This window comes from Aedes albopictus, chromosome 3 (genome assembly GCF_035046485.1).
Source record: "Aedes albopictus strain Foshan chromosome 3, AalbF5, whole genome shotgun sequence".
Taxonomy (NCBI): Eukaryota; Metazoa; Arthropoda; class Insecta; order Diptera; family Culicidae; genus Aedes; species Aedes albopictus.
In genome coordinates this window covers 137,116,078-137,141,077 of record NC_085138.1, presented here as the reverse complement: position 1 = coordinate 137,141,077, position 25,000 = coordinate 137,116,078, and the positions used below count along the sequence as shown (strand labels likewise).

Sequence of the window (25,000 nt, the reverse complement as noted above, 5' to 3'; positions counted from 1 at the left end):
AACAGACGGTCCGTAGTGTTATTCTTAGCCAGTTGAAGGAACTGCTACCGACACTACACGGCTATCTAGGCTGATCGGGAATAATTGTTGTTAATATTTTTTTTTTCATGGAAAATTTTATTTTTCGTGTAATTTTGAAGAAAATAATTTTAGAGTGAATTCAACACCCCTAAATTCTTTCACAAAAGATGCGGTGATAATCATTGCAAGTGATCGAGAGAAAAATCGTCGCCTGGAAGAAGTGGAGTGAAATGGAATTGAATGAAAAAGTTCAACACTACCCCAAGTAACACACATGTTATATATAAGTTACGACGGCGAAAGTTTTGGTTGTATAGAAGTTTTTTTTACGTTATTTCAACACAATGTTAGAATTACGTAAAATAGACTTCTATACAACCAAAACTTGCGCTGTCGTAACTCTATTATAACATGTGTGTTGCTTGGGACCCTAAATTGCTCGAACCAAAACGTTCAGGGATAAACCTTCCTTTTGTAATACGTCGGGAACAGCTCGCTGACGTAGTGTACGGTTCGAGTCAAAAAATGACCACAATGCCAAAAGAGGGTAAAGAAAGCCATTAATGCAGGGATATGATGTAGTTGAAAGGTGAAAGCAGTACTTTTACGAGCGCCCGAATGTCGTAGAGAACGTTGGCATGGCGGTCCAGGGCAACAAAGGAAATGGCTATGTCAGTGCAACAAATGATGGAAATGAGCCAAGTCCCACGCTCAGGGAAGTTAAGGATGCCTGTAACCAGCATGAAACGCAACAATGCAGCTGGCAAGGAAGACATTGCCCCGTCCCCACCTCAAAGTCTACGTAGTTTATGGATAGGCCCTTACGAAGTCAGGTCATTTTCCATTATCTGTCCCTTAAATCGAATGACTTCGTGGGAAGTTATCAAGCCAGCTTTGTTGATGGCCGATCGATAACGGACCAGATTTTCACCGTACGGCGATGCCCACATAAATGCTGTGAATACCAGGTTTCCAACTGATGATTGGAAATTGATTTTGTTCTATATACAAGCTAAGTTGCACATTTCATATATGTATCTCGTTCACCGTAACAATTGCTCCGATCAAGCTGAAATTATTTGGACACATTTTCACAATTTTAAGGATTCCATAAACTGGCCAATAACATAACTTTCATCAATCTGGCGATAAAACTTGATTCAGATGATATTGCCAACATATTTAAAATTGGTTCACTGCTACACAAGCTTTGCATTTTAGTAAATTCTAAACATTTGAACATTGTATGACAACAATCGATTTACCACTATAACTTAAAAAGTGTTCTACTTAAAAAAATGGACCACGATTCCGAAACCAGCACATGATTATGTATTGATATTTTTGGTCGTTGATAAAAATTCATGACTTTCATTTTTATAAATAAGTACTAGGCCTGTTGAAAAACAACAAAGCCGCTGGAGCAGATCAACTACCAAGCGAGCTTCTAAAATACGGTGGAGAAGCACTGATGAGAGCACTACACTGGGTCGTTACCAAGATTTGGGAGGAGGAAGTATTACCGGAGGAATGGATGGGAGGTATCGTGGGTCCCATCTACAAAAAGGGCGACAAGTTCGATTGCGGGAACTACCGCGCGATCACACTACTGAGCGCTGCCTACAAGATACTCTCTCAAATTTTATGCCGCCGTCTATCACCGATTGCAAGAGAGTTCGTGGGGCAACATCAGGCAGGATTTATGGGTGAACGCGCTACAACGGACCAGATGTTCGCCATCCGCCAGGTGTTGCCGCGAATACAACGTGTCCACATATCACTTGTTCATCGATTTCAAATCGGCGTATGATACAATCGATCGAGAACAGCTATGGCAGATTATGCACGAATACGGATTCCCGGATAAACTGATACGGTTGATCAAGGTGACGATGGATCCCGTGATGTGCGTAGTTCGAGTATCAGGGACACTCTCGAGTCCCTTCGAATCTCGCAGAGGGTTACGGCAAGGTGATGGTCTTTCGTGCTTGCTGTTCAACATTGCTTTGGAGGGTGTAATAAGAAGAGCGGGGATAAACACGAGTGGGACGATTTTCACGAAGTCCGTTCAGCTGCTTGGTTTCGCCGATGATATTGATATTATTGCTCGTAAATTTGAGACGATGGCGGAAACGTACATCCGACTAAAGAGTGAAGCCAGGCGAATCGGATTAGTCATTAATGTGTCGAAGACAAAGTACATGATGGCAAAGGGCTCCAGGGAGGAATCAGCGCGCCCGCCACCCCGAATTTATATCGACGGTGATGAAATCGAGGCGGTTGAAGAATTCGTGAGCCCAAGCTCACTGGCGACCGCCGACAACGACACCAGCAGAGAAATTCAGAGGCGCATTGTGGCAGGAAATCGTGCTTACTTTGAACTCCGCAGAACTCTACGATCGAATAAAGTTCGCCGTAACACGAAGTTAACTATCTACAAAACGCTTATTAGACCGGTCGTTCTCTACGGGCACGAAAAATGGACCCTAAGTGCAGAGGACCAACGCGCCCTTGGAGTTTTCGAACGGAAGGTGTTGCGTACCATCTACGGTGCAGTGCAGATGGAAGACGGGACTTGGAGAAGGCGAATGAAGCACGAGCTGCATCAGCTGCTGAGAGAACCAACCATCGTCCATACTGCGAAAATCGGGAGGCTATGGTGGGCGAGTCACGTCATCAGGATGTCGGATAGCAACCCGACTAAAATGGTTCTCGAGAGTCATCCGACCGGTACAAGAAGACGTGAAGCGCAGTGAGCTAGGTGGGTCGACCAAGTGAAGGACGGTCTGCGGACCCTACGCAGAGTGCGGAACTGGAGCCAAACAGCCATGGACCGAGTGGAATGGAGACGGCTACTATGTACAGCAGAGGCCACCCCGGCCTTAGCCTGATCGGTAAGGTAAGTTAAGTGATAAAGTGGTGCCCGAAACAAAGCATGAAAACAAATAAAATGTTGTCAAATTTCTCATTTGTCTTGTAAAATAGTGTTTTGAATGGTTTTTGAAATTTATCCATGTTGAAATCATTTTTTAAAGGTACAGTTTATTCACAGCATTCTTAGGCAACAAAAATAACTACAAAAGCACGCTAAAAGATTAAAAATTCAAGCAGTCTATACGGTTAACGGGTCCTAAAGTATTTTTTTTTTTTGAAAAAGAAGAAAAAAATAAATCTTCAAAAACTCATATTTTGCGTAACTTTGGAAAAATTAAATGCTCTACAAGTTTATTCGAAATTCAATTTGTGAGAGATTCATAAAAAACGATTGAAAATCATTTGAAAATTGAAAGTTTTAACACTTGAAGTGAAAACAGCTTTTTATTACTCGAAAATTCAACTTTGAGGCGATTGCACCACTTCTAAATCTCAATGTTTTTGGCTCAAACTCAGACGTGTCTCTTTTTAAGTCATTTGAATCCAAAAGAGCTTACGTATCCCAGATTTCATCTACGCTTGAAATATAGGCCGCAGCCTAACAGCTGTGTTCATGAAAATAGTCATACAAAATAGCCAACTTTGACATGCTGTAAGTTTGTTTTCCTATAAGCGATTGAACTGAAAGCTTGGCTGCAAACTACAAATATGGTTAATATTGATCTTAAAAAATATAATGTTTCGAAGCACGTGTACAAAGTTGAACCCTGTGTGAATTTGATCAAAATAACAGCAGTGTAAAAAAATGACTTGTAGCTTAAGTTTGAAGTAGGAAGAAATATTTTCGCAGGCTATTTGTAGAATTGCCGCCCAGGTAACACGCCACCATTGGAAGTTGAAAATAATAAAAATCTTTGCCAAGAATATCAAATTAAACAATGCTATTATTTTAAATAATTTCATATAGTGTTTATCTTTTTTGCACGTGCATTTTTTTTAGATCAATATTTACCATATTTTTAGTTCTTTGTCAAATTTTTAACTCAGTCGCTTAAAGGAGAACAAAGTTACAGTATGTCAAATTTGGCCATTTTGTATGAAATGAAATGGCTTTCACTGCTATTTTTATGAATAATTAAATAAATGTATGTACCGTTATTAGGATCGAACAAATTTTGATTTTCTATTATGTCAAACCCCGACACCAAACGCCCCCACCACCGCCTCTGTGGCTGATTTCGTCGTTTTAGCGCGCCTAATTAATAACTTTTTTACTATGGCGTTTACCGTCATGGTGGTATCACAAGGAGCTTCTTTTGAACTATTGTCGAAATTGATCAATCCCCCTAAAAGTGAGATAGAAAATTTATTTTTTGAAATTTTCCAGATACAAGCTTGGCGTCTTCACAAAAGTTGTATAAAACGTTGTTTGGAGCAACTTTGTCGAAGACGCCAAGTTTGCAACTCCGTTACATTTCAAGATACGTTACGTTTTCTATCATCAGCCCCTTGAAAATGGTCGCAATAACTTTCTAATAACTGATTCTACATTTTTTTCATGTTCTTCAAAGTTATAGATAATGGTAGAATACACCATTTTGTCGAACATGTAACGTACTTCATGAATGATCCAGAATGCACCACAAACCATTCGATACATTCACACGCACTTACAATAGCAATAAAAATGCAAGCTGACAAGAACTGCAGAATAAATATGTTGAAGATATAAATAAATCCCATATAAAAGTTCCATAAATGATGGTAACTTTATATACAAAAACCATCTTACAGTCTCTTACAGTTAAATGATTTTGGCTTTCTAAGAGAGATAATTACTTGTACTTTCACATGTGTAAAAGGAAATTTGCATATAATTGCCAATAGCTAAGTTACATAAGCTTGAAATATGGCCCGAAAAACTATAAAAACTGTTAAAACTATTTTATTTTTGAAATGAACGGGATGTCATGCTCGGCAAAATTGTGTATTCTACCATTATCTATAACTTTGTAGAACATGAGAAAAATGTAGAATCAGTTATTAGAAAGTTATTCCGAAAAAAAAACTTTTTCAAGGGGCCGATGATATAAAACGTAACGTATCTTGAAAAGTAACGGAGTTACAAATTTAGCGTCATCGACAAAGTTGCTCCAAACATCATTTTCTACAACTTTTGTGAAAACACCAACCTTGTGTCTTGAAAAATTCAAAAAATAAAATTTCTATCTCTCTTTTAGGGGGATTGATCAATTTGGTTTATGAACGGCCCCTAAACGCGCTAAAATGACGAAATCAGCCGCTGTGCACCGCAGTAAATGTTTGTCGAATTTCAGCGTTTTGAGGGAGTACAACAATAATTTATTGATGAAATTTGTAAAATTTAACGTCAAATATGAGTCATTCAGAATTCTTAACAAGTACGATGAGTTTTGTAGTTTTGCCCAATTGTACGGATATTTTTTCCACCAAATTCATTTGATATTTATCACTCTCGTTCCCCTTGACGAGTCAACGAGCTTTGTGACAATAAAAGAAAATGAGATTTGTTCTGGCCTTATATTTTCAGTAATTATTGTTTACATTTGATTAAGTTACAGGAAATTGAAAGTTAACTGTCTGCAAAGCCAGGCACTTTTTGCCTGTGTTTAGATTAAATTTCCACTGAAATTCAAAACCAATAAAGATCGGACACTTTGAACCGATTAATATGCAAAACCCTAACTGTAGGTCAATGTTCACCTCCCATCCCATCAGAGGACATGTACACGCACTGTTATCATCGTATTAATATGTATCAACCAATTCACCTTCCATTTCCTTCATCGGCGTCGATCCATTTTTGTACGGCGTCACGTTCCAGTACTCCGTCGGCACGTAGTGATGATGGTGGAAGTCAACGACCATTTCGGTACCACCGGAACCGACGGTGGCCACACTATGCAGAGCGTCGTACGGCGATACGAGTCCCATATTGGGAGGGCCGCCGCCACCGCCGCCATGGATGACAGCGCTGGGCCCGTTGACACCGGAATCAGAATGCCGTATACCGCCGCCAAAGTCCAGATGATGCATGATTTTTGTGTACTCTGATTGATTGGTGGCGCTTTTGCCGGCGGTAAAACTCGATTTTTCACTGTAGAGACACTTCTATTAGGTATCTATTGCACAATATAGGTCTAGTCAAGTATTCCTGATGAACACAATTCAAAACTTTGTGCATTTTGTTGCTTCTAAGCTCTTTTTTTTAATACCAAGTACCAATCATGACTACTATATTTAAGGGGTTATATGTATATGTTGAGGTCTTTTATCTTAAAGTATGAGTTCTTAATAATGATGTGTCAAATTATCATAGAGTAGTAGAAACAAAGATATAGCGTTTTGCACCTCGCTCCCTTACGGGCGCGTAGTGTATATATCTGAAACTTTAAACGCTATTATCTCCAAATCATGTTTTTTTCAAAAACGTCGATGTGGGTAACTACGATTGCAGAAACAGTTTTCAACTGGTTTCAACCAAATTGTCCTATTGTTATTCGCGTGTCGTGTCCTAAAACGATCAGCATATTTCGAAAAAAAAAAAACAAATGAATATTAGTGTTATGATTTTTTTCATACATGTTTAGATAAAAAAAAAAGGTTTTTAAAAAAAAAATCGTTCCCGTTTACGAAATAAAACCATTTTTTGATGTATTAATCGTTCAAGGACACCACACAGTCTTCTAGTAACGATTTTGTTCTGGATTTGTGCTTTCAGTTGAGCCGTTGGACCGTTATCATAGTCAAGGCAAACCTATTAAAAACACGTTTTATAGAAATTGTTATAACTTTGTTAATTAGTACTATTTTTTCATGTTCTCAAGCTGCTTTTACACATTGAATATTGTACTATGCATGAAATAAAACGTGAATTAAAAAAAAAATGATTACATACTTTTACAAAAATCCTAACCAGAGCGTTCATGATTAACAAAAATTTTAATCATGATTAATCATTGATGATTAAAATTCCAATTTTGGTGATTATTGATTATGATTAATGATTAATTTGATTTTTAGGATGATTAAAGATTATGATTAATGATTAAAATTGGTTTTATCTGTGATTATTGATTATGATTAATGATTAAAAATGCCTCATTGATTAAAAATCATGATTAATCATGATTAATCAATCACAAAAAACTGGAAATGATTAAAATATATTTATTGTTTAACATGTTCCTGAAGTTTCAAAAGTAAAAGGTAACTCTGTCCGGGATATTTTTGAAAAAAAAATCATAAATTATATTATTTAGAACAGCATTTGATTTTATATGACGAATCATTTTTGGTGATGAATGATTAATGATTGAATAATATTTTTTCTTATGATTATGATTACTGATTAATGATTAGATTGCAAGAATTGAGTGATTAAGATTAATGATTAATGATTAAATGAGATTTTTATGTGATTATGATTAATGATTTTGATTAATCTTAATCATTAATCATTAATCATGATTAAATTTATGATTAATCATTAACGCTCTGATCCTAACACTTCCTTATTTTCACGCACCTTAACATATATGTATGTACATATAACCGCTTAACCTTCGTAATGCATAATGTCCAAAACAGCTAGCTGACGTTGTGTACTGTTAGAACATGGAGGATAAGAACAACACACTTTCTAGTGTTTTTATTTTTTTTTATACAAAATGATGTTTCGTCCCATTCGTTGCTTTATTTCTTTATTCATTGTTAGGTTCAAATTGTAAAACGAATTTTCCACCAAAAAAAATGTTTCTCAAACGACTTTTTTGTGCGCGAGTCAAATGCCCTAATGTTTTCAAAGATAGTAGATTAGATTTTAGATTCAATAACATTGTTTCAACATCAACGCATTTTGCATATGTGTAAGGTGGAGTACCCAGTTATACGTACATTGCGGCCACTTTGCATAGCCACACCCTCAATTTCACACGTTTACCTATACAGGTATACCTCGATTTAGTGGACATTTCAATTTTCAAAATGTCTATAAAATCGAATTTTACATAAAATCGAAGCATTTTTATTTTTTTATTCAATTCGGATACCAAAATGTACCGAAACATATAAAAACTGCATGAAAACTAAGTTTTCGATAAAAGGCTCGGAGTTTTTGCCACATACATATTAGTAATTCTCGCCAAATACCGAATAAACCACTATCTCGCTAGTTTGTTACGATCAAAAATCATGTGTCTCCAAAAATATGACTGGTTGATTCAAACGCCAATATTTTGAGCAATAGACTTACATATACACAATAACGTTATGCGCATAAATATCCCAAAAAAAAAAAAATAAAAAAATCGGAAATTTATTCAGGGATTGCTTTGAAAATGTATCCGTGGATTTACCTTGGAATTCTTTTACAAATTGCTTCAAATATTTTCCCTTGCGAATTGCTTCACAAATTCCTTCAGGGATCCCTTCTGAAGATTCGTGACAAGGACTTGAAAGAGCGTGGTTACTGGTTGTGCTGTATTTGCCGAACGATCTTTCTGCACGAGAAGCGTAGATTTGTACCGCTATCTGCTCGGTTGCCTCTTGTTGCAATTCTGCGGTGTTAGGTGTCTCTATTAGAGAGATTTTCAGCTCGAGGCTGGTTCTTCTCTTGCTGCGGTGAACCCATAATTTTCAACTTTATTACGACGGTCTCCGAAGAAAACATCTCAAATAAAATCATCATATTCCAAATTGTGTGTTTCTCCAGAAGTGTAATAAAGAACTCTTTTACGAAATCTGGCAATTCCTGCATTAATTTCAGAGGATGTTTGAGAAATTCATCTAGGGATTCCTTTAAACATTCCTCTGGATATTTATTCAAAAAATTTTACTAGACATTCGCTTGGAAAATATATAAGAGATTCCCTTAGATAATCTACCAACAATTTCTTTAGAAATTGTGCTATACAAATTATTTCGGACATTCGTCCGGGTATTTTACCAGAAATTCGGATTCTGTCAAAGCATTTTGCATGATTTACTTCGGAAATTCTTCCATTTTTCCAAATAATTATCCATGAATTTGAGCAAGGATTGTTTTGAAAATTCGGTGGAAGATTCCTTCAAAATTTTCTTTAGACATTTATTGAGAAATTTCTATAGAGATTCCTTTAATAAAACTTTCAGCGATGTGTACAAAAACTCTTCCAAAGTTTTTCAGAAAATATTTCCAAAGTTAATTCTTAATTGTTTGTTGGGGATACTTTTGAGACTTTTTCTAGGATTTCACCCGAAATTCTACTAGGGATTCCCCCAGATTTTTTTTTCTGTCACAAAATCTTCCTGGGATTTTTCTAGAAATTCCTTCAGAGACTAATTTAAAAAAATGCTAGATCCATTCGGGAATTTTCTGCAAGCAGTCCTAAGGAAACTGCCCTAGGAGCTCCTTCATACATTTTTCGAGGGATTCTTTTAGGAAATTCCCCATGGCTTTTATTATTAATTCGACTAATATTATTGTCAGAAATATTTCCAGATTTTCCTCCACAGATTTCTTTACAAATTTCTCCAAGTTTTGCCTTGAAAAAATTTCACAGATTTTTCGATAATTCTTTCTTGTCCCTTACTGAAATCCATCCTAGGATTCATTTGAAAAATCTTTCATGAGTTCCAGAAAAAAATCTTCCAGGCATGGACTCTTCTTGCGAGTCTTGCACAGATAGCTTCCAAAAATGTTGCATGGATTCAGATAATACTACAAGACTTCCTTTCAAAAATTCTTGCATAGATTATTCCAGAAATTTATCTACGATTTTTTCAGATTCTTTTTTCATGGAGGAATTAGAAATTTTTTAAAGCATGCATCTAGAAAATCTTCGATGAACTTTCTCAAAAATACTCCATTGATTTTTTTAAGAAAATAATTCACAGATACATTGAGAATCAGATATACAGAACTTCTTCTTGTCTCAGAGACTTTCTAAAGAACTTTCTCCAAGGATTGCTTTAGAAATTCTGCAATAGATTGTTAAGAAAAATCCCAAAATTTCTTCACAAAACGAATGTTTATTTTAACACCATTGGTTCAATAGTATTGCAATTTTCTTCGATATATTTATCAACTTTTTTGCATAACACCCGTTTACCGAGTCTACGTCTAATTTCTCGTATTAACAGACCTTGTCAGTTTACACTAGAATCCCGATTCTTTTTTGCACGGGAGGATTTTTTTTTACTTTAACTCGGTAAATTATGAGCCTATTTACTTGGCTTTTAGTACACACCTCGCTAATACGACACTGACTGTTGTCGAAAAACCTGGGTAATCTTTAAATTCGATAAACTGGCCACCCTACACCATCATGCTCATTGATGTTTGGCAACTCTATTTTTGTTTTGGTTTTTTATTTCCAGATTTGTTATGAAACATAATTTCTACAGATATTGCGGTGGTGCGAATGAAAAGCTCGATCTTTCCACGATTGTTGCCATCCTCAGTTCATTCCAGTTGGTCTCCAGGCGGTTTGGGTATCCAATATCACTAACTCAGAACTTCCGGAATTAGCGGCTGCAAGAGGAGCTGCTGCCGGTGCGAGTATAAGCGCAATGTCAAACTGTTTTGCAATAACAGAGTACATTGCTGTGACATTTGAACACTTTTTAATTCGACGTATGTCGAATAAGCGGGGTACGAATTAAAAAGTGTCGTATTCAAACGTGTAGAACCAACGGGGTTTGATGGTAGTACTAACCGTGTCTATCTGTATACAAATTTTCATGAGTATTGGTTTAAAATTTACCGAGTTATAGCAACAAAGGGATCGAGTGTAATGTTATGTTTAATTTCTTTAATTTAGTCTCAAAATGCTACATAAGCAGTTTGAATGAATAAGTTTATTTCTAAAGCGTGTGTTGTCCGTTGTCTAATGTTAGTGCTTGTTCAGTCTGTACAACCTCTGGTTGATGACGGTGTAGTGTCTTTTAAAGCAAAATTTGAAAAGGGCCCAAGAAGTCTTGTGCCTTTTTACGAAATTGCTCCGCACGGTGTCAAAGTCTCGATTAGTTTCGAACTTTCATGTACCTCGGATTTTTCTTCGGAAACGATTAGTATAGTATTAGTATATTCATATTCGGAAGACTAGATAATATTATATCAGCAAAAAAAATTCCACGCATTTTGTATATGACGTATTTTGGATAAAAGGAAATATTTAATAAATTTTAGTATGGAAAATAGCCAAAAACTTGGATAAATCTTAATTTCCCCGACAAAATATTTTAAAACTTTCCAATTATGAAATACCGTCGTTGGGGGTGACAATGGGTAAAAAATGCATACTTCCACATTCATTATTCAATAACTTTTGCTTCTTTGCATAAAAGTCCTTCGATCACTGGAATGTGATTTTTGGTATTGCATGATAAATGATGAAAAATACAAATGATAAAAACATATTTAGAGTTCGTCAATTTTCCTTAACACTATAAGTATAAGGGAATCGAATTTGTTCTGCATTGACAACAAAGCAAGTTAATAAAGTTCTGGTCAAGGTTGAAATTTTGAGCCATCGCCATATATATCCGCCTATTTTATCATTTACCTGAGAGAATGAGATAACGAATCCTGACTGTACTTATCCATAATATATTATATGATGGATATGAGTTTGAGATTTTAATAAATATCAATCCACCAAAAAGTTTAATGTTTCATCGAGAATTTGAGAGTGGCATTTTAAAAAGTCTTTATTTTCAAGATTTTTTCGATGATTTTTCAAAAAATAAATCATTGCTCTAGAAACCTAATTTTTTGACAGGATGATTGGCAACTATGATGATGCAACCATAAAATTTTTGATTCGATATTTGCAACATTTGATGAGATATTTCAGATAATGATTTGACCCAATCTCGCCCCTTCGACCCATTGTCACCCCTAAAATCGGTATAGCCAAAATACTGAATATCTGTGAAGAAAGATTCAAGTTACATGAAAGTTCGATAATAATCAAAATTTTGACACCATGCTCCGTGGGGCCTCTTCTGATAACGGTATTGGTTTGGAAGGATGCTTATATGCCCTATTCAAGTATTGCTCCAGATTTCATGGAAAGAAACTGATAGAAAAGGGGCGCTCCAATTTTAAATATAAACTGCATTTTCGACATGAAAAATTAACACCCAATGAAAGAAAGTTTTGGATAAGAACATCATATTTTGCAATTAGGGAGCGTCCATAAATGACGTAGCTTTTTTAGAGGGGGGAGGGGGAGTGTAGGATTGTGTGACGACTGACGAGCCATGTATTAGGTATGGGAAAATATGCTACGAGATCCGAAGGGGGGGGGGGATAAAAAATCTGCCAAAAAATGCTACGTCATTTATGGACGCTCCTTAGCAGTATATAACTTATTGTTTTACATATCGATTGTATCGTAGATATTGCTAGCAGAGTGTAAAAAAATCGCAGATTCAAAGAGAAGATTGACATTTTCATTTTTTTCATTCGTGTTTGGTCACATTCATTGTCAGCTGAATGCCTCTCATTTTTCATTCAATTCTCTGTCATGAGTTTTTTCTCGCACGTCGTAAAATGTCCAATTTTTATTAACAGATGCACAATCCGACCTAATGGACAAATAGAGCAGATAGTTAGGATTCTAATTAACTACTATACACAATGTTTGAGGTGATTTGAACTATAATTGGGTGTTACTGTCCAGTTATATGTCTCAGTGAAAATTGTCAGTGACAGAAAATAGAATGACTAAGTGAGAAAATTCATTCACCAAAATGAATTTTATTTTGATCCCTTAGTAGAGAATTTTCGAAATTCACGTTGATTGTACTCATTGAAAATGAGTTTTTTTTAACTCTGAATTGCTAGACATATGGGACATGGACATAGGGTATTGGTTCCCTTATTAATCATGTGGCTCCCATTTATCACCATACAGAAAAATAAGGAATGAAGTGTTGTTTATTTTGGTTATTATTATTGTATATTTTGTTAGAAGTGAGCACGCATGAAAACAAAAAAATACCGGAATCAACCGGTGCCGCAATCGCTTGTTTTTTTTTAGCTAGGATGAATTTGAGAGCGTGAGATTACTGACACTCATATCCTATGAGGGTGGCGCTATGGAAAGTGGTCACAGTGTATAACTTACACTGTTTCGAACATCAAGTCTTGTTTCAGGGAATTCAAGTTTTTCCTCGATTCTCGATGCACCATAATAACATATGTAATAAGTTATTTAGCTTGAAGATGTTTCGAGAGTGGGCCCATATAGCCGAGGCGGTAAACGCACGGGTATTCAGCATGACCTGCTGACCATGCTGAGGGTGACGGGTTCGATTCCCGGTCGGTCCAGGATCTTTTGATAAAGGAAATTTCCTTGACTTCCTTGGGCATAGAGTATCTTCGTACCTGCCACACGATATACACATGCAAAATGGTCATGGCAGAGGAAGCTCTCAGTTAATAACTGTGAAAGTGCTCATAGAACACTAAGCTGAGAGGCAGGCTTTGTCCCAGTGAGGACGTTACGCCAAGAAGAGGAGAGAGGATGTTTCGAGAGTCGATGTTGTATCAACATTCTGATATTACTGAAAGTTAAAATAGGAAATCGGGAGCGGACCTAGTTCTTCTTCTTCTTGACTCGGCTTCCCCACTGGGACCTGGCCTGCCTCGCTTCAACTTAGTGTTCTTTGAGCACTTCCACAGTTATTAATTGAAGGGCTTCTTTGCCTGTCATTGCATGAATTCGTATATTGTGAGGCAAGGTGCCCAGGTAGTCGAGAAAATTTGCTCGACCAGAACGGGAATCGAACCCGCCGTCTCCGGATTGGCGACCTATAGCCTTAACCACTAGGCTAACTTGAGCGGACCTGGAGTGATGGTTAAAGCGCATGCCTTTCACGCCGAGGACCTGGGATCGAATCCCACTCCCGACAAACTCACAAATCGCGAGTTCTTCCTTCGGAAGGGAAGTAAGTGGGTCCCGAGATGAACTAGCCTAGGGCTCAAAGTCTCGTTAATACAGATAAAAAAAAATAGGAAATCCTGATATTACGAACTGGCAGGTATCCTTGGCTTGTTTTGTATTTTATCAAAACTGCTTCGTTATCAATATAAAATTTAATTATAGGCATAAAAAAATTGTTTTAAATGACAATGAAAGTATAGGCATTTAAGAGTGTGCCTGTCACCCCTGGAATCTCTCCTAGCTCTGCAAATTGTCGTTTGAAAACCATATTTAGTGAAAAAATCGCTGTACGTATGTTTAATTGGTATGCCCACAATCCCTTGTAAACTGCCTCATAACATTACGAGAAGGATTGGAATCCTTAAAATGTGTTTCACACCTAGTAGACTAGACCTATGTATAATATGCAATAGAACAACAATTTTGTTTTCTTTTCTTCTTGAACTAGTAACACAGCGGATCTTCCGTTGGCACACACACACACCTTACACGACCAGGATAAATCAATCGACAATCGTGTCACAAATTTTCGCACTCTGTAACACTTTTCAGCACATTTTCCGTTGACACTCGAAGGAGGTGCTATATTTTTGTTATCAAAACGATTATTCCCTGGCACTGTTGAAAACGACTGCCGACACTATTTGCTTTGATGCACGACGACCATACAGCAGGAAGCACCCAAACAAACCGTTTGGGCTGGCCAGCGACTGCGACGGATCATTGGACACACCGTCAGCAAGCAGGGCAGGGCACTGCCACCAGCACGTAGTGAGAAGCACTTTTTCACGGCTACCAGTGATCAACACCTAATTGTCTCGCACTTTCACAAGGAAAATTTTCACACCTCAAGCCCCGACGTTCGGTGGTTGGATCCGTGGCGCACGACCAGAACACATAAAGTATAAAAAACGAGGATCCCGGGGGCCTCCGATTACGCCTGATGATGATCTTGAGGAACCGCCTAAGCACCGATATATCAGCAAGTAAACACACTATCGCCGGGCCGAACAATAATAATTAAACTTTCAACCGGTAGCGAAGATTTTCCCCCTTCCGACCCACAGTTTTCACACTGCCGAATAACCAACTATAGCCGATGGAATGGGCCGTCGTCCATTAAGAAGCACCGCGGGCGCGAACCGTTGATCGTACAATAAAATTATCAAGAATAACTCCCGAACCGGACCGGTCTCGACTGAAAATGAAACGATATGTTCGATGATGATCCGCGGGCGCCGCGTACAGGCCAACGCGATCCCGGTGAAAGACAGAGAAAGAAAGTGCCTGGGATGATTTTTGGGAAAATGATTTTCCCTCAAGCGATTTTCCCGGCAGCACTGCAGAGAATCCGCCCCGGCTCGACCACAGGCGCACTATAGCAGCGATCGCGCAGGATCTCAGCTCAGCGAGATGATCAGTCGGGAGTGAGAAAGTATCACACGCAGATAGAAGAGAAAAGCAGACAAGATCGAGATCGAGCGGATGGATGGTGACGGCGGTGCTGGCACCCACTATGGCGTATCAGGTGGCCAAAAAGTCCGCTCTTATATTTCATGATGAGCTGACTCTTTAACTTGGAAGGGGGGAGGGTTTGGAAGAAAAACACGCTTAGAGTAAGGTGGTTCAAAAGTTCGACTTTAGTTGAAAATTCATGTTTTTCCAAAAAATCGAAGCAGATAAAAATAAATGAATACCGTGTGGTGATTCTACCATCCATGAGCTAAAATTTTGCTGAACAAAGCTACGCCAAATGTCTTTTCAATTTTGAGTTACAACACTTTTTGTATGTGTGCGTTTTATTCGAACTCTTGCCCCACCATTGGGGCAAAAGTTCGAATCTAGTGTTTGGGGAATTTCGCTAACCGTAGCACACTATTTTGACACTTTGGTAATAAGAATATCTGAAACCCATTAATATTTTATGTTGGAACTGGAATACACTTTAAAGTGCGATCTGGATTTTACCCAAATCAGGGTTAAATTTATTACACCAAAAATTAGTAGTTTTCCGCCAAATTCAGATAAAACAACTTTTTTTTCAAACTTTGATCGAATTTTCTCACTAATTCCATCATTTTTAGAGATAATATGCACATTTTGCAGAATTTTAGGTTTTCACCTAAAGTTGCCACATGACTCGAACTCTTACCCCACAATTCGAACTTTTGCCCCAGTATGTGTAAAATATGATTTCTAAATCTTTTTTGCAAAAAGTTATACATGCTAAAGCATCTTCAAAATGTACCTAGTTACGCCACAAAACAAAAAACCGAATTCGATTTCATTACAATTCCAATCCATGCGTTGGATGGACCATTGAATATTACAATTTTTTAATCAAAAACCAATATTTTGTCATAACTTTTCGAAATATTGATCAATTTTCATAATTTTTGGAGTGAAAATCTTTTATTCAAAAAGGCTTCGAACAACTTTGACACCCGAAAAAAATAATTTAAGTTGTGCTCAAAAACTTCAAAAGAAACTCTTGCCCCACTCGAACTTTTGCCCCACTTTACTCTATGCCAAATGTCCACGTGGACAATATTGGTTTTAGAATTGAAAAATACCGTTTAATATCTGCATTAACGAGATCTTAGCACGGGGCTAATTCACCTTGGGACCCACGGCATTATTTAAACCGAAAGTATTAGGAAGAAATGCAAATGGTTTTCGGATTGTTCATTTCAAGGAATAGTATCAGCAATGTAGATGCATTGGGCATTCCATTGGGCCCATATTGCCATAGCTGTAAATACCATGTGAAAGGTAACGGGTTCAATTCCCGGTCAATCCGGATCTTTCCTTAATGAAAATTTCTTAGACTCTCTTAGGCATACAGTATCCCTTTATCTGCCAAACAGTATAAACATGCCAAATGGTCATTGGTAGGAGATGCTCTCATTTAATAACTCTGTAGCGCTCATAGAACATTAAGTTGTAAAACAAGCTTTGTCTAATGGACGCTAAGCTAAGAAGAATAAGAAGGATGGTATGACTTTGGTATGACTAGGAAAACGTGCCTTGCATAAGTAGACCACATACAAAAACAAGCTCCATTTGATGCAAAACAATGAATTAACTACATCGGCTGTTTTCCTACTCTCCGCATCGACCAATGTGGCGCTAGCTTCTATGCGCGAAAAATCGCTAAAAGTAAATCGCAAAAATATTGTATGGCGAATAGCATCTAAAGGCAAATTTATCGAAGTGGAATACATTATTCGAAAAAATATTTGGTAGTGGTTGTGCACAATGGTACCTACTATCAAGCCTACCAAATATTTTTTCAGTAAAAGCTTTCTATTTCAAGTAATTCAAGTTTAGATGCTTTTCACCATACAAAATAAAATGGATTTACTCCTGCTGATCAACTGTGGGTGTGCGCCAAGCGGGTAGTCCATTGAGAAACGATTTGACCATCCTTACCCGGAAAATCCCGCTGTGTGCAGCATCTTGATCGAACTCGAACACGATGGATGATGCGGCAAGGGATGCGAGAGATGTATCACATGCACGAAAAAAGCAAAGGAAAAAGATAGCACCGACGGAGCATCACGTTCTCGAGGGAAAAACAAATGTGTGAAAAAGAGTGAAAGTGGGAAATCTTGTGCGAGCGTTTTCTCGCGGCGTTCTTGACAGCTGCGGGGAAGCGTGTGTGAGCTAGAGCGAGTACGCTAGTGGGACGTCGATTCACACCTAGTCCGTTCAATGTTTTTTTTATTCTTCATTCACTAAAGTGTAAGATCCTTAGTGATCATTTTATGCAATTTTATGCAATCAATAAATTGTCATCAACATTAATTATAAGATAATGGAATAAGATTAAACGTAGAGTAAGGTGGGGGAAAAGTTCGACCCTAGTGTTTGTGGAATTTTGCTAACCGTAGCTCACTATTTTGACACTTTGGTAATAAGAATATCTGAAACCAATTTATATATGATGTTGGAACTGGATTATACTTTAAAGTTCGATCAGGATTAAATTTACTACACCAAAAATTAGTAGTTTTCCGCCAAATTTAGATTAAACAACACTTTTTTCAACTTTGATCGAATTTTCTCACTAGTTCCATCATGTTTAGAGATAATATGAACATTTTACAGAATTTTAGGTTTTTACCTAAACGTTACATGACTCGAACTCTTGCACCACAATTCGTACTTTTGCTCCACTATGTGTAAAATATGGTTTCCGAATCTTTTTTGCAAAAAGTTATACATGCTAAAGAATCTTTAAAATATACCTTTAAAATATACCAAGTAACGCCCCAAAATAAAAGATCGAATTTGTTTTCATTGCAATTCCAATCTATGGGTTGGAAGGACCATCGCAAATTACAATTTTTTGATCAAAAACTAACATTTAGTCATAACTTTCCGGAATATCTATCAATTTTCATATATATTTTTGGACTCATTCTAAAAGGTTTCAAACAACTTTGACACCCGAAAGAAATAATTTACTGACAGGGAAAAAACGTGGAACAATTATTCGCACATCCATATCTCAGTAGGGTAGCGAACCACTTAAGCAGCGGCCGGTATGTTGGGCATTCTTCGTTATAACTCAGACAAATCCAAACCAATTGACTTGAAATTTTGTACACTGCTAGATACTATACGTATCTCATCGTGTTCCAAAAATTGTGTCAATTGGTTCAGAATTGGCTGAGTTATAGCAGAAAAGTGCCCAGATAGGACCCCTGCCGAGATGGTTCCACTTCCCTAGTTAGTGAGCCAAATTTCGGCACCAACATTTCAAAAGGGCGTAACTGCATTTGGAAGTAATACCTTCTTTCAAAGCTGTAGGTCGTACTGCCTCCCTTACACTCAAACCACCGTGGTTGTCGGAAAGAGGAGAGTTTTTCCCATCTGGTACTTGTTGTGAAAAACATGGAAATCATAACACATGATCCACAGCTTTAAAAGAAGGTGATGATTCCAAAAGCAGTTACGCCCTTTTGAAATGTTGGTGTCGATTTAAATCTTTTTGCGTCATCGAAATGAGAAACACCTAGAAAGTTGTAGTGAAAGCCGATTGGAATTTTATGCAGCTTCCGGTGAAAACATTTTCAACTGCTTCCGGTTCCGCTTTGTTCCCAGATATGTTAGTTTCGAGTTTCCCCACCACGTGGCGCTAGTGCACATAGTGACTTCCGGTACGACTTTGGTGAGATATAGCCCAATAGTCAAATGCTACTTTTTATTGCGGTATTTAATGTTTATATATTAAAGCAGGGCATATAAGAAAATAAAGTTGTTTCTTGCATTCATATATAAAGGGTGAGTCGATAATTATTGTGCCATTTTCTAACTAACGTAACTTTTTTCCTACTTCACCAAAATCAACCAAATTTTGTACAGTTTCTCCGTAGAGTGTATTGTTTACATAAAATAAATTGAGCAGTTATCAGTGAGATTCCGCTCGATATAGAATAAATTTAGTTCACAGTTCTAAAAAAGATGTTGTACAATCACATGCTAAAATCTAAAATCATACTATAGCGCCTTGGAACAACTGATGATTATACATTATCGGATCATCTCAATGTTCGTCAACAGGTTTCAGGAACGGTTGTCAGTGAAACATAAGCTTGGAGCTGGGTGAAAACCAGGCACGATGCGCATAAACAAACCAGAGAGCTTTAATTATTTGTTGCAGGTGGAGCCTGAACATGTCCACATGGAGGGCGTTAATTGAAAATGTCGTGAATTTCACTAAAACGCATCCTAAATTTGAACCTATACCAAAAAGTTGAAATACATACATATACGAAACTACAGTAAAAATTTGGTTTAATTTCGTTAACTGTAGACAATTTGCGAATCACTTGAAGGTAGGGTGGCACAATAATTAACGACTCACCCTTTAGGGAAGTGGAACCATCTCGGCAGGGGTCCTATTTTGGGCACTTTTCTGCTATAACTCAGCCAATTCTGAACCAATAGGAAGCAATCAGTGAAGTACTAGATTGAAAGTAGTGAGCTGGATTTTTGTATGGTGAGATGATCAGTTCTCCATTTCTGTAATGAAATGGTACAAACAGCGTGGATTATATGATTTTTTGACTAATTTGATGCAATTTGAGCAAAAGTTTGGGTAACTGTGTTGTTGTTTTATTTATTTCTAGCAACTTCAACAACACAGTTACCCAAAGCTTTGCTCAAACAGCATCAAATTAGGCAAGAAACCATATAACCCATGCTGTTTGCACCATTACATCGCAAAAATGGAGAACTGATCATCTCACCATACAAAAATCCAGCTCACTACTTTCAATCTAGTACTTCACTGATTGCGTCCTATCGACACAATTTTTGGAACGCGATAAGATACGCTTAGTATCTAGCCGTGTACAAAATTTCAAGTCAATTGGTTTGCAAATGGCTGAGTTATAGCGAAGAGTGCTCAAAATACCGGCCGCTGCCCAAGTGTTTCGCTACCCTAAATGGCAGGGCTTCAAAGTTGTGCTTATAATTTCTGAAACCGTCTATATGTTTCGGTTAGGTAGATCTCAATCCGTAACGTTGCACAAAAAGGTGATCTACCCACGTTACGGGCTTCATGAACAAATTTCAAACCCGCTCAACCATTCATACATCAGCACGGGTCGTCTGATACCTTGGATTGGGGCAATGTGATATAAGGAAGGTGTGGAGGAACTCGCTTATGTTAGTAAGGAGTCGAAAGTAAACAACTTTCGAGGAGATAGGAGGTAACGTCATACAAGCTCAATAACAAGAAATTGAGCCGAGGTGCCTTCCCATCAATATGTTCGCAAACTTCCATATCAAAAAAATCGTTAAAATAATAAATTCAGCTAAAACGAACCTGGGTGAACACTCCTGCAGACCTCTCTCAATACATAAAATCTGTAAAATCTGTAGGATATGGAATTTCCCCACGTTCGAACGGTGATGTCGAAGCATATCCTGCCTTTGAACGAGGCTTTATCGCCATCACATGAACTTACGTGGGGAATCGCGCTACTTGGGCGGTGGCTTCTATATTCGTCTGTTTTCCACTATGACTCAGTCAAATTTGAACCAATTGACACAACTTTTGGAATGTGGTGAGATAGGTATAGTATCTACCAGTGTACAGCATTTCAAGTCAATTGGTTCAAAATTGACTGAGTTATAGTGGAAAACAGACGAATATAGAAGCCACAGCCCAAGTGGCGCGATACCCTATTTTCTATTTTAAATTTCGAATATTCTGCATATTGCAAGTGTGCGTTAGGGTGGGTCAAGGGTTATATGGAAAAACGTGAATTTGATCGTATCTAAGCAGATCAAGGTTTTTTCGATTCCATTTGGGGTCCTTAACAACTGGCCAAAATTTGAGAGGAATCGGTTACGCCTACGTTTTGCGCATCGCGATTGAAATTTGTATGGAAATTCGTATGGGAAAATGTGCTTTTTTGTATTTTTCCAATTTCATCTACTAATTTAACTCAAGTCATAATACTAAACCCGTTAAAGTATAATTCATGATATACCTTACAACTTTGCCGAAGACAGCAGGGTGCTAAAATGCTCACAAAAAAAGTTATTATGCTCCAAAGTGAGGTATATCGAAATATATGCTGAAAATGACTTTTTCTGCCATCACTGCCCGCTGGGTCAATTATAAACTGCTATAGAACTTTGTGGATGCATTCTATCAATTTGGTGTCTTCAGCAAAGTTGTTTGGATTTACATGCTCTTTGAATTGCATTTGGACATTAGTTCGAAATCTCCCCGCATAGGTGGCGCTGCGATACAAACTTTTTTATTTCGCATCCTAGAGCTTTGGCGTTTTCGGCAATGTTGTAGAACACGAAAAATTATGAAAGTTTGTCGAAGACACCAAAGCTCTAGCACTTAACACAGCGAAGTTATAGCACCCAGCGGGCAGTGATGGCAGAAAAAGTCATTTTCAGCATATATTTCGATATACCTCACTTTGGAGCATAATAACTTTTTTTGTGAGCATTTTAGCACCCTGCTGTCTTCGGCAAAGTTGTAAGGTATATCATGAATTATACTTTAACGGGTTTAGTATTATGACTTGAGTTAAATTAGTAGATGAAATAGGAAAAATACAAAAAAGCACGTTTTCCCATACGAATTTCCATACAAATTTCAATCGCGATGCGCAAAACGTAGGCGTAACCGATCCCTCTCAAATTTTATCCAGTTGTTAGGGACCCCAAATGGAGTCGAAAAAACCTTGATCTGACAAAAATGTTCCGATGACCCACCCTAGTGTGCGTCTTAGCATGAAACGGTAACATTGATCAAAATTTCAATCTTTCTTGAATAATTACCTTGTACAAGTAAACGTTACATGCACGTACTGCCCATATTCGCATAGTTGACGTAAGCGCCACTGTAGTTTTCAACACACTTTTGAAATTTTAACAATGAATAATGGAAACTTTGAGATTTTTTTTCACGTTGACATCTAGATAGTGATTGGATCTTGTGCTCTATTGAATAAAACTGGTCACAATAATGCACATGCGATAGATATTAGCTTGTAAATGCTGACATTGTAAATGGTGGTTACGTCGACTATGCGTTCATGGGCAGCGTAGATGACATCCATATTCCCTCCTAATAGGTTTGTTTGCAGCCAACACTGAACGGGTTCCCTCAACATTGGTACCCTAAAGCCCTGAAACCCCCTGAAAATACCTGGGAAACTCCTGATCTTCCTGCTCTAGAACGTCCCTGAAAGCCTGTGCAATAGAGTAAAGTGGGGCAAAAGTTCGAGTGGGGCAAGAGTTTTTTTTTGAAGTTTTTGAGCTCAATTCAAATTATTTCTTTCGGATGTCAAGGTTGTTCGAAACCTTTTTGAAAAAGAGTCTTTCACTCCAAAAATTATGAAAATTGATCAATATTTCGAAAAGTTATGACATTATGTTGGTTTTTGATCAAAAAATTGTAATAGAGTAAGGTGGGGCAAAAGTACGACCTTAGTTGAAAATTCAACTTTTTTCAAGAAATCAAAGCAGATAAAAATAAATGAATACCGTGTGGTGATTCTACCATCCATGAGCTAAAAGTTTGCTGAATAAAGTTACACCAAATGTCTTTTCAATTTTCAGTTACAAAACTTTTTGTATGTGTATGTCTAATTCGAACTCTTGCCCCACCACTGGGGCAAAAGTTCGAAACTAGTGTTTGAGGAATTTCACTAACCGTAGCACACTATTTTGACACTTTGGTAATCTGAATACCTAAAACCAATTGATATTTGATGTGGGATTTTTTTTTGTAAAATCCTTTTATTGCGTCTAATTTATAGATATATAAAATACATAGTTATCTAAACCTATATTGTTTTCTGGTGTTTCTATTATGTAACAAAAATATTTAGCCAGCTGTTTCATTATGCTACGTTTACAATTCCTATTCAGCTGTCTCAGAACGGGGTATATGAAGTCTTCTGGTTCGTACCTATTCAGACAAGGTGCTTCTACTATAATTCTGCGCCTTTGATATCTCCAAATTTCACGTACACGTTGGCATCGAAAAATTTTATGAACAACTGTTTCGGGTTCTCCAGGGCAATCGTCACAGTTAGGATCATCAATCACGTTTCTTATGAAAAGGAGTTCTTTATGTTTGATTTTTTTGTGCATAATGGTATACCAGATAGATCGTTCCTGAGAAGTTAACCCACTGGAGTGAAGATTTCTGTACACTGTTCCCCAATTTCGTTGTTCTGCTGACATAAACCCTGGGTCAGGAAGCTGTGCTATGAGGTGTTGATATATACCTTGCGACGACAAGGCATCTTGAAGGTGGTCCGGTAGAGTTGCCAGTTGGTTGATAGCTACTGTGATGTGGTTGCACACTACCGGTATTGGGATGTTCCGATCTAGTAGAAAGCTTCGAAGAAATGGAAGCTCATCTGTCAGGGACATTAGACGATTGGTAAGCAGCGCTGTAGCTTTTCTCTCTACACAATGTAAGTTCAGACCACCTCGGATTTTTGGTAAGATGAGGCTCACAAATGCTATTCTTTGCAGAGGCTGTCCGTACCAAATAAATTTTCCGTACTCAGTTCGTATTTTGTTTATATACGTCTGAGTAATCGCTATGTTCGATGCCATGTACCATAGCTTGGAGCTTATGTACGTATTCAGCAAAATTACTTTCTGAATAATGTTCAATTTCCTAGGATTCTGGAACCAAATTCTAGTCTTGATGCCTTGTAGAACGTTTTCCCAGTTTTTCTTCCGGGCTTGCTGGACATTCTCGCCATACACAACTCCGAGGATATTGATGAAATTTTCTATGTTTAGCCATTCCGTTGCGCCTGTTAGGTTCACGTTGCCGATCATAATCGCAGCAGTTTTTCGTCTGTTTAGAATCGCCCCAGAGGTTGCTCCAAAATGTTGAAAAATTTCCGTTACAACCACTACCATTACTTCATTATCCATGAACATCGAGATATCATCTGCATACGCATTGAGAACTGCATTTGGAAAACTTCGTTTGATGTTGTCCAGCAAGGGCTGCAGATAGATCACAAAGAGATACATGGATAATGGATCTCCCTGTCGTACCGATCTTTCAATCTTGAACTGTTGCGTAAGGCGCCCATTCACCAGAATTTTGGAGAAGGACTGGTTCCATATTGTTGACAGCAGTTCGACAAGTTGCGGGTTGAAATTCATTTTTGTCATGGTTTCTCTGAGAAACTGGTGACTCACTCGATCGAATGCATGATCAAAGTCAAATGAGACTAACAATGAACTTCTGCGACGGTGTTTCAAACTACAAACTTCATCAAGTATTCGACTAGTGGCTTCAAATATAGTTTTGTTACCATTTGAACACTTTTGGTTGTTCGATAGAACTAGTGGAATCAAGCTGTGAAGCCGTTGCTTGATTATTCGAGCAAGAAGTTTGTAGTCGTAATTCAGTAACGAAATGGGACGGTATCCATGGATAGTATTGTCCCGACCTTTCTTTTTGATAAGCACAATAATACCGTCGTAGAAATCCCTGCTTGCGTGTCCTCGAAGAGCATCGTTCATGACATGTGTGAATTCGTCTTTTATGATTCGCCACGTTCTTTGGTAGAATTCCTTGGGTAGGCCGTCAGATCCTGGCGATTTCCGAGAAG

General features: G+C 37.7%; 1 protein-coding gene across 2 annotated transcripts in view; it reads right to left on the bottom strand.

Moving 5' to 3' along the window:
- LOC109408443 (T-box transcription factor TBX1-A) overlaps positions 1–15,459 on the bottom strand; it is a 102,610-nt gene extending 87,151 nt beyond the window's left edge. The window contains exons 1-2 of one of the 2 annotated variants that reach the window (XM_029879314.2): positions 14,353–15,459; positions 5,706–6,031 (exon numbers count right to left, since the gene is read on the bottom strand). In XM_029879314.2, the coding sequence (XP_029735174.2) occupies positions 5,706–5,970 (265 nt within the window). In that variant the 5' untranslated portion in view covers positions 5,971–6,031; positions 14,353–15,459. Of the gene's footprint in view, positions 1–5,705; positions 7,197–14,352 lie in introns of those variants that run through there. The other variant, XM_062842922.1, reaches the window with a different exon arrangement.
- Between the last annotated feature and the right edge of the window lie 9,541 nt (positions 15,460–25,000).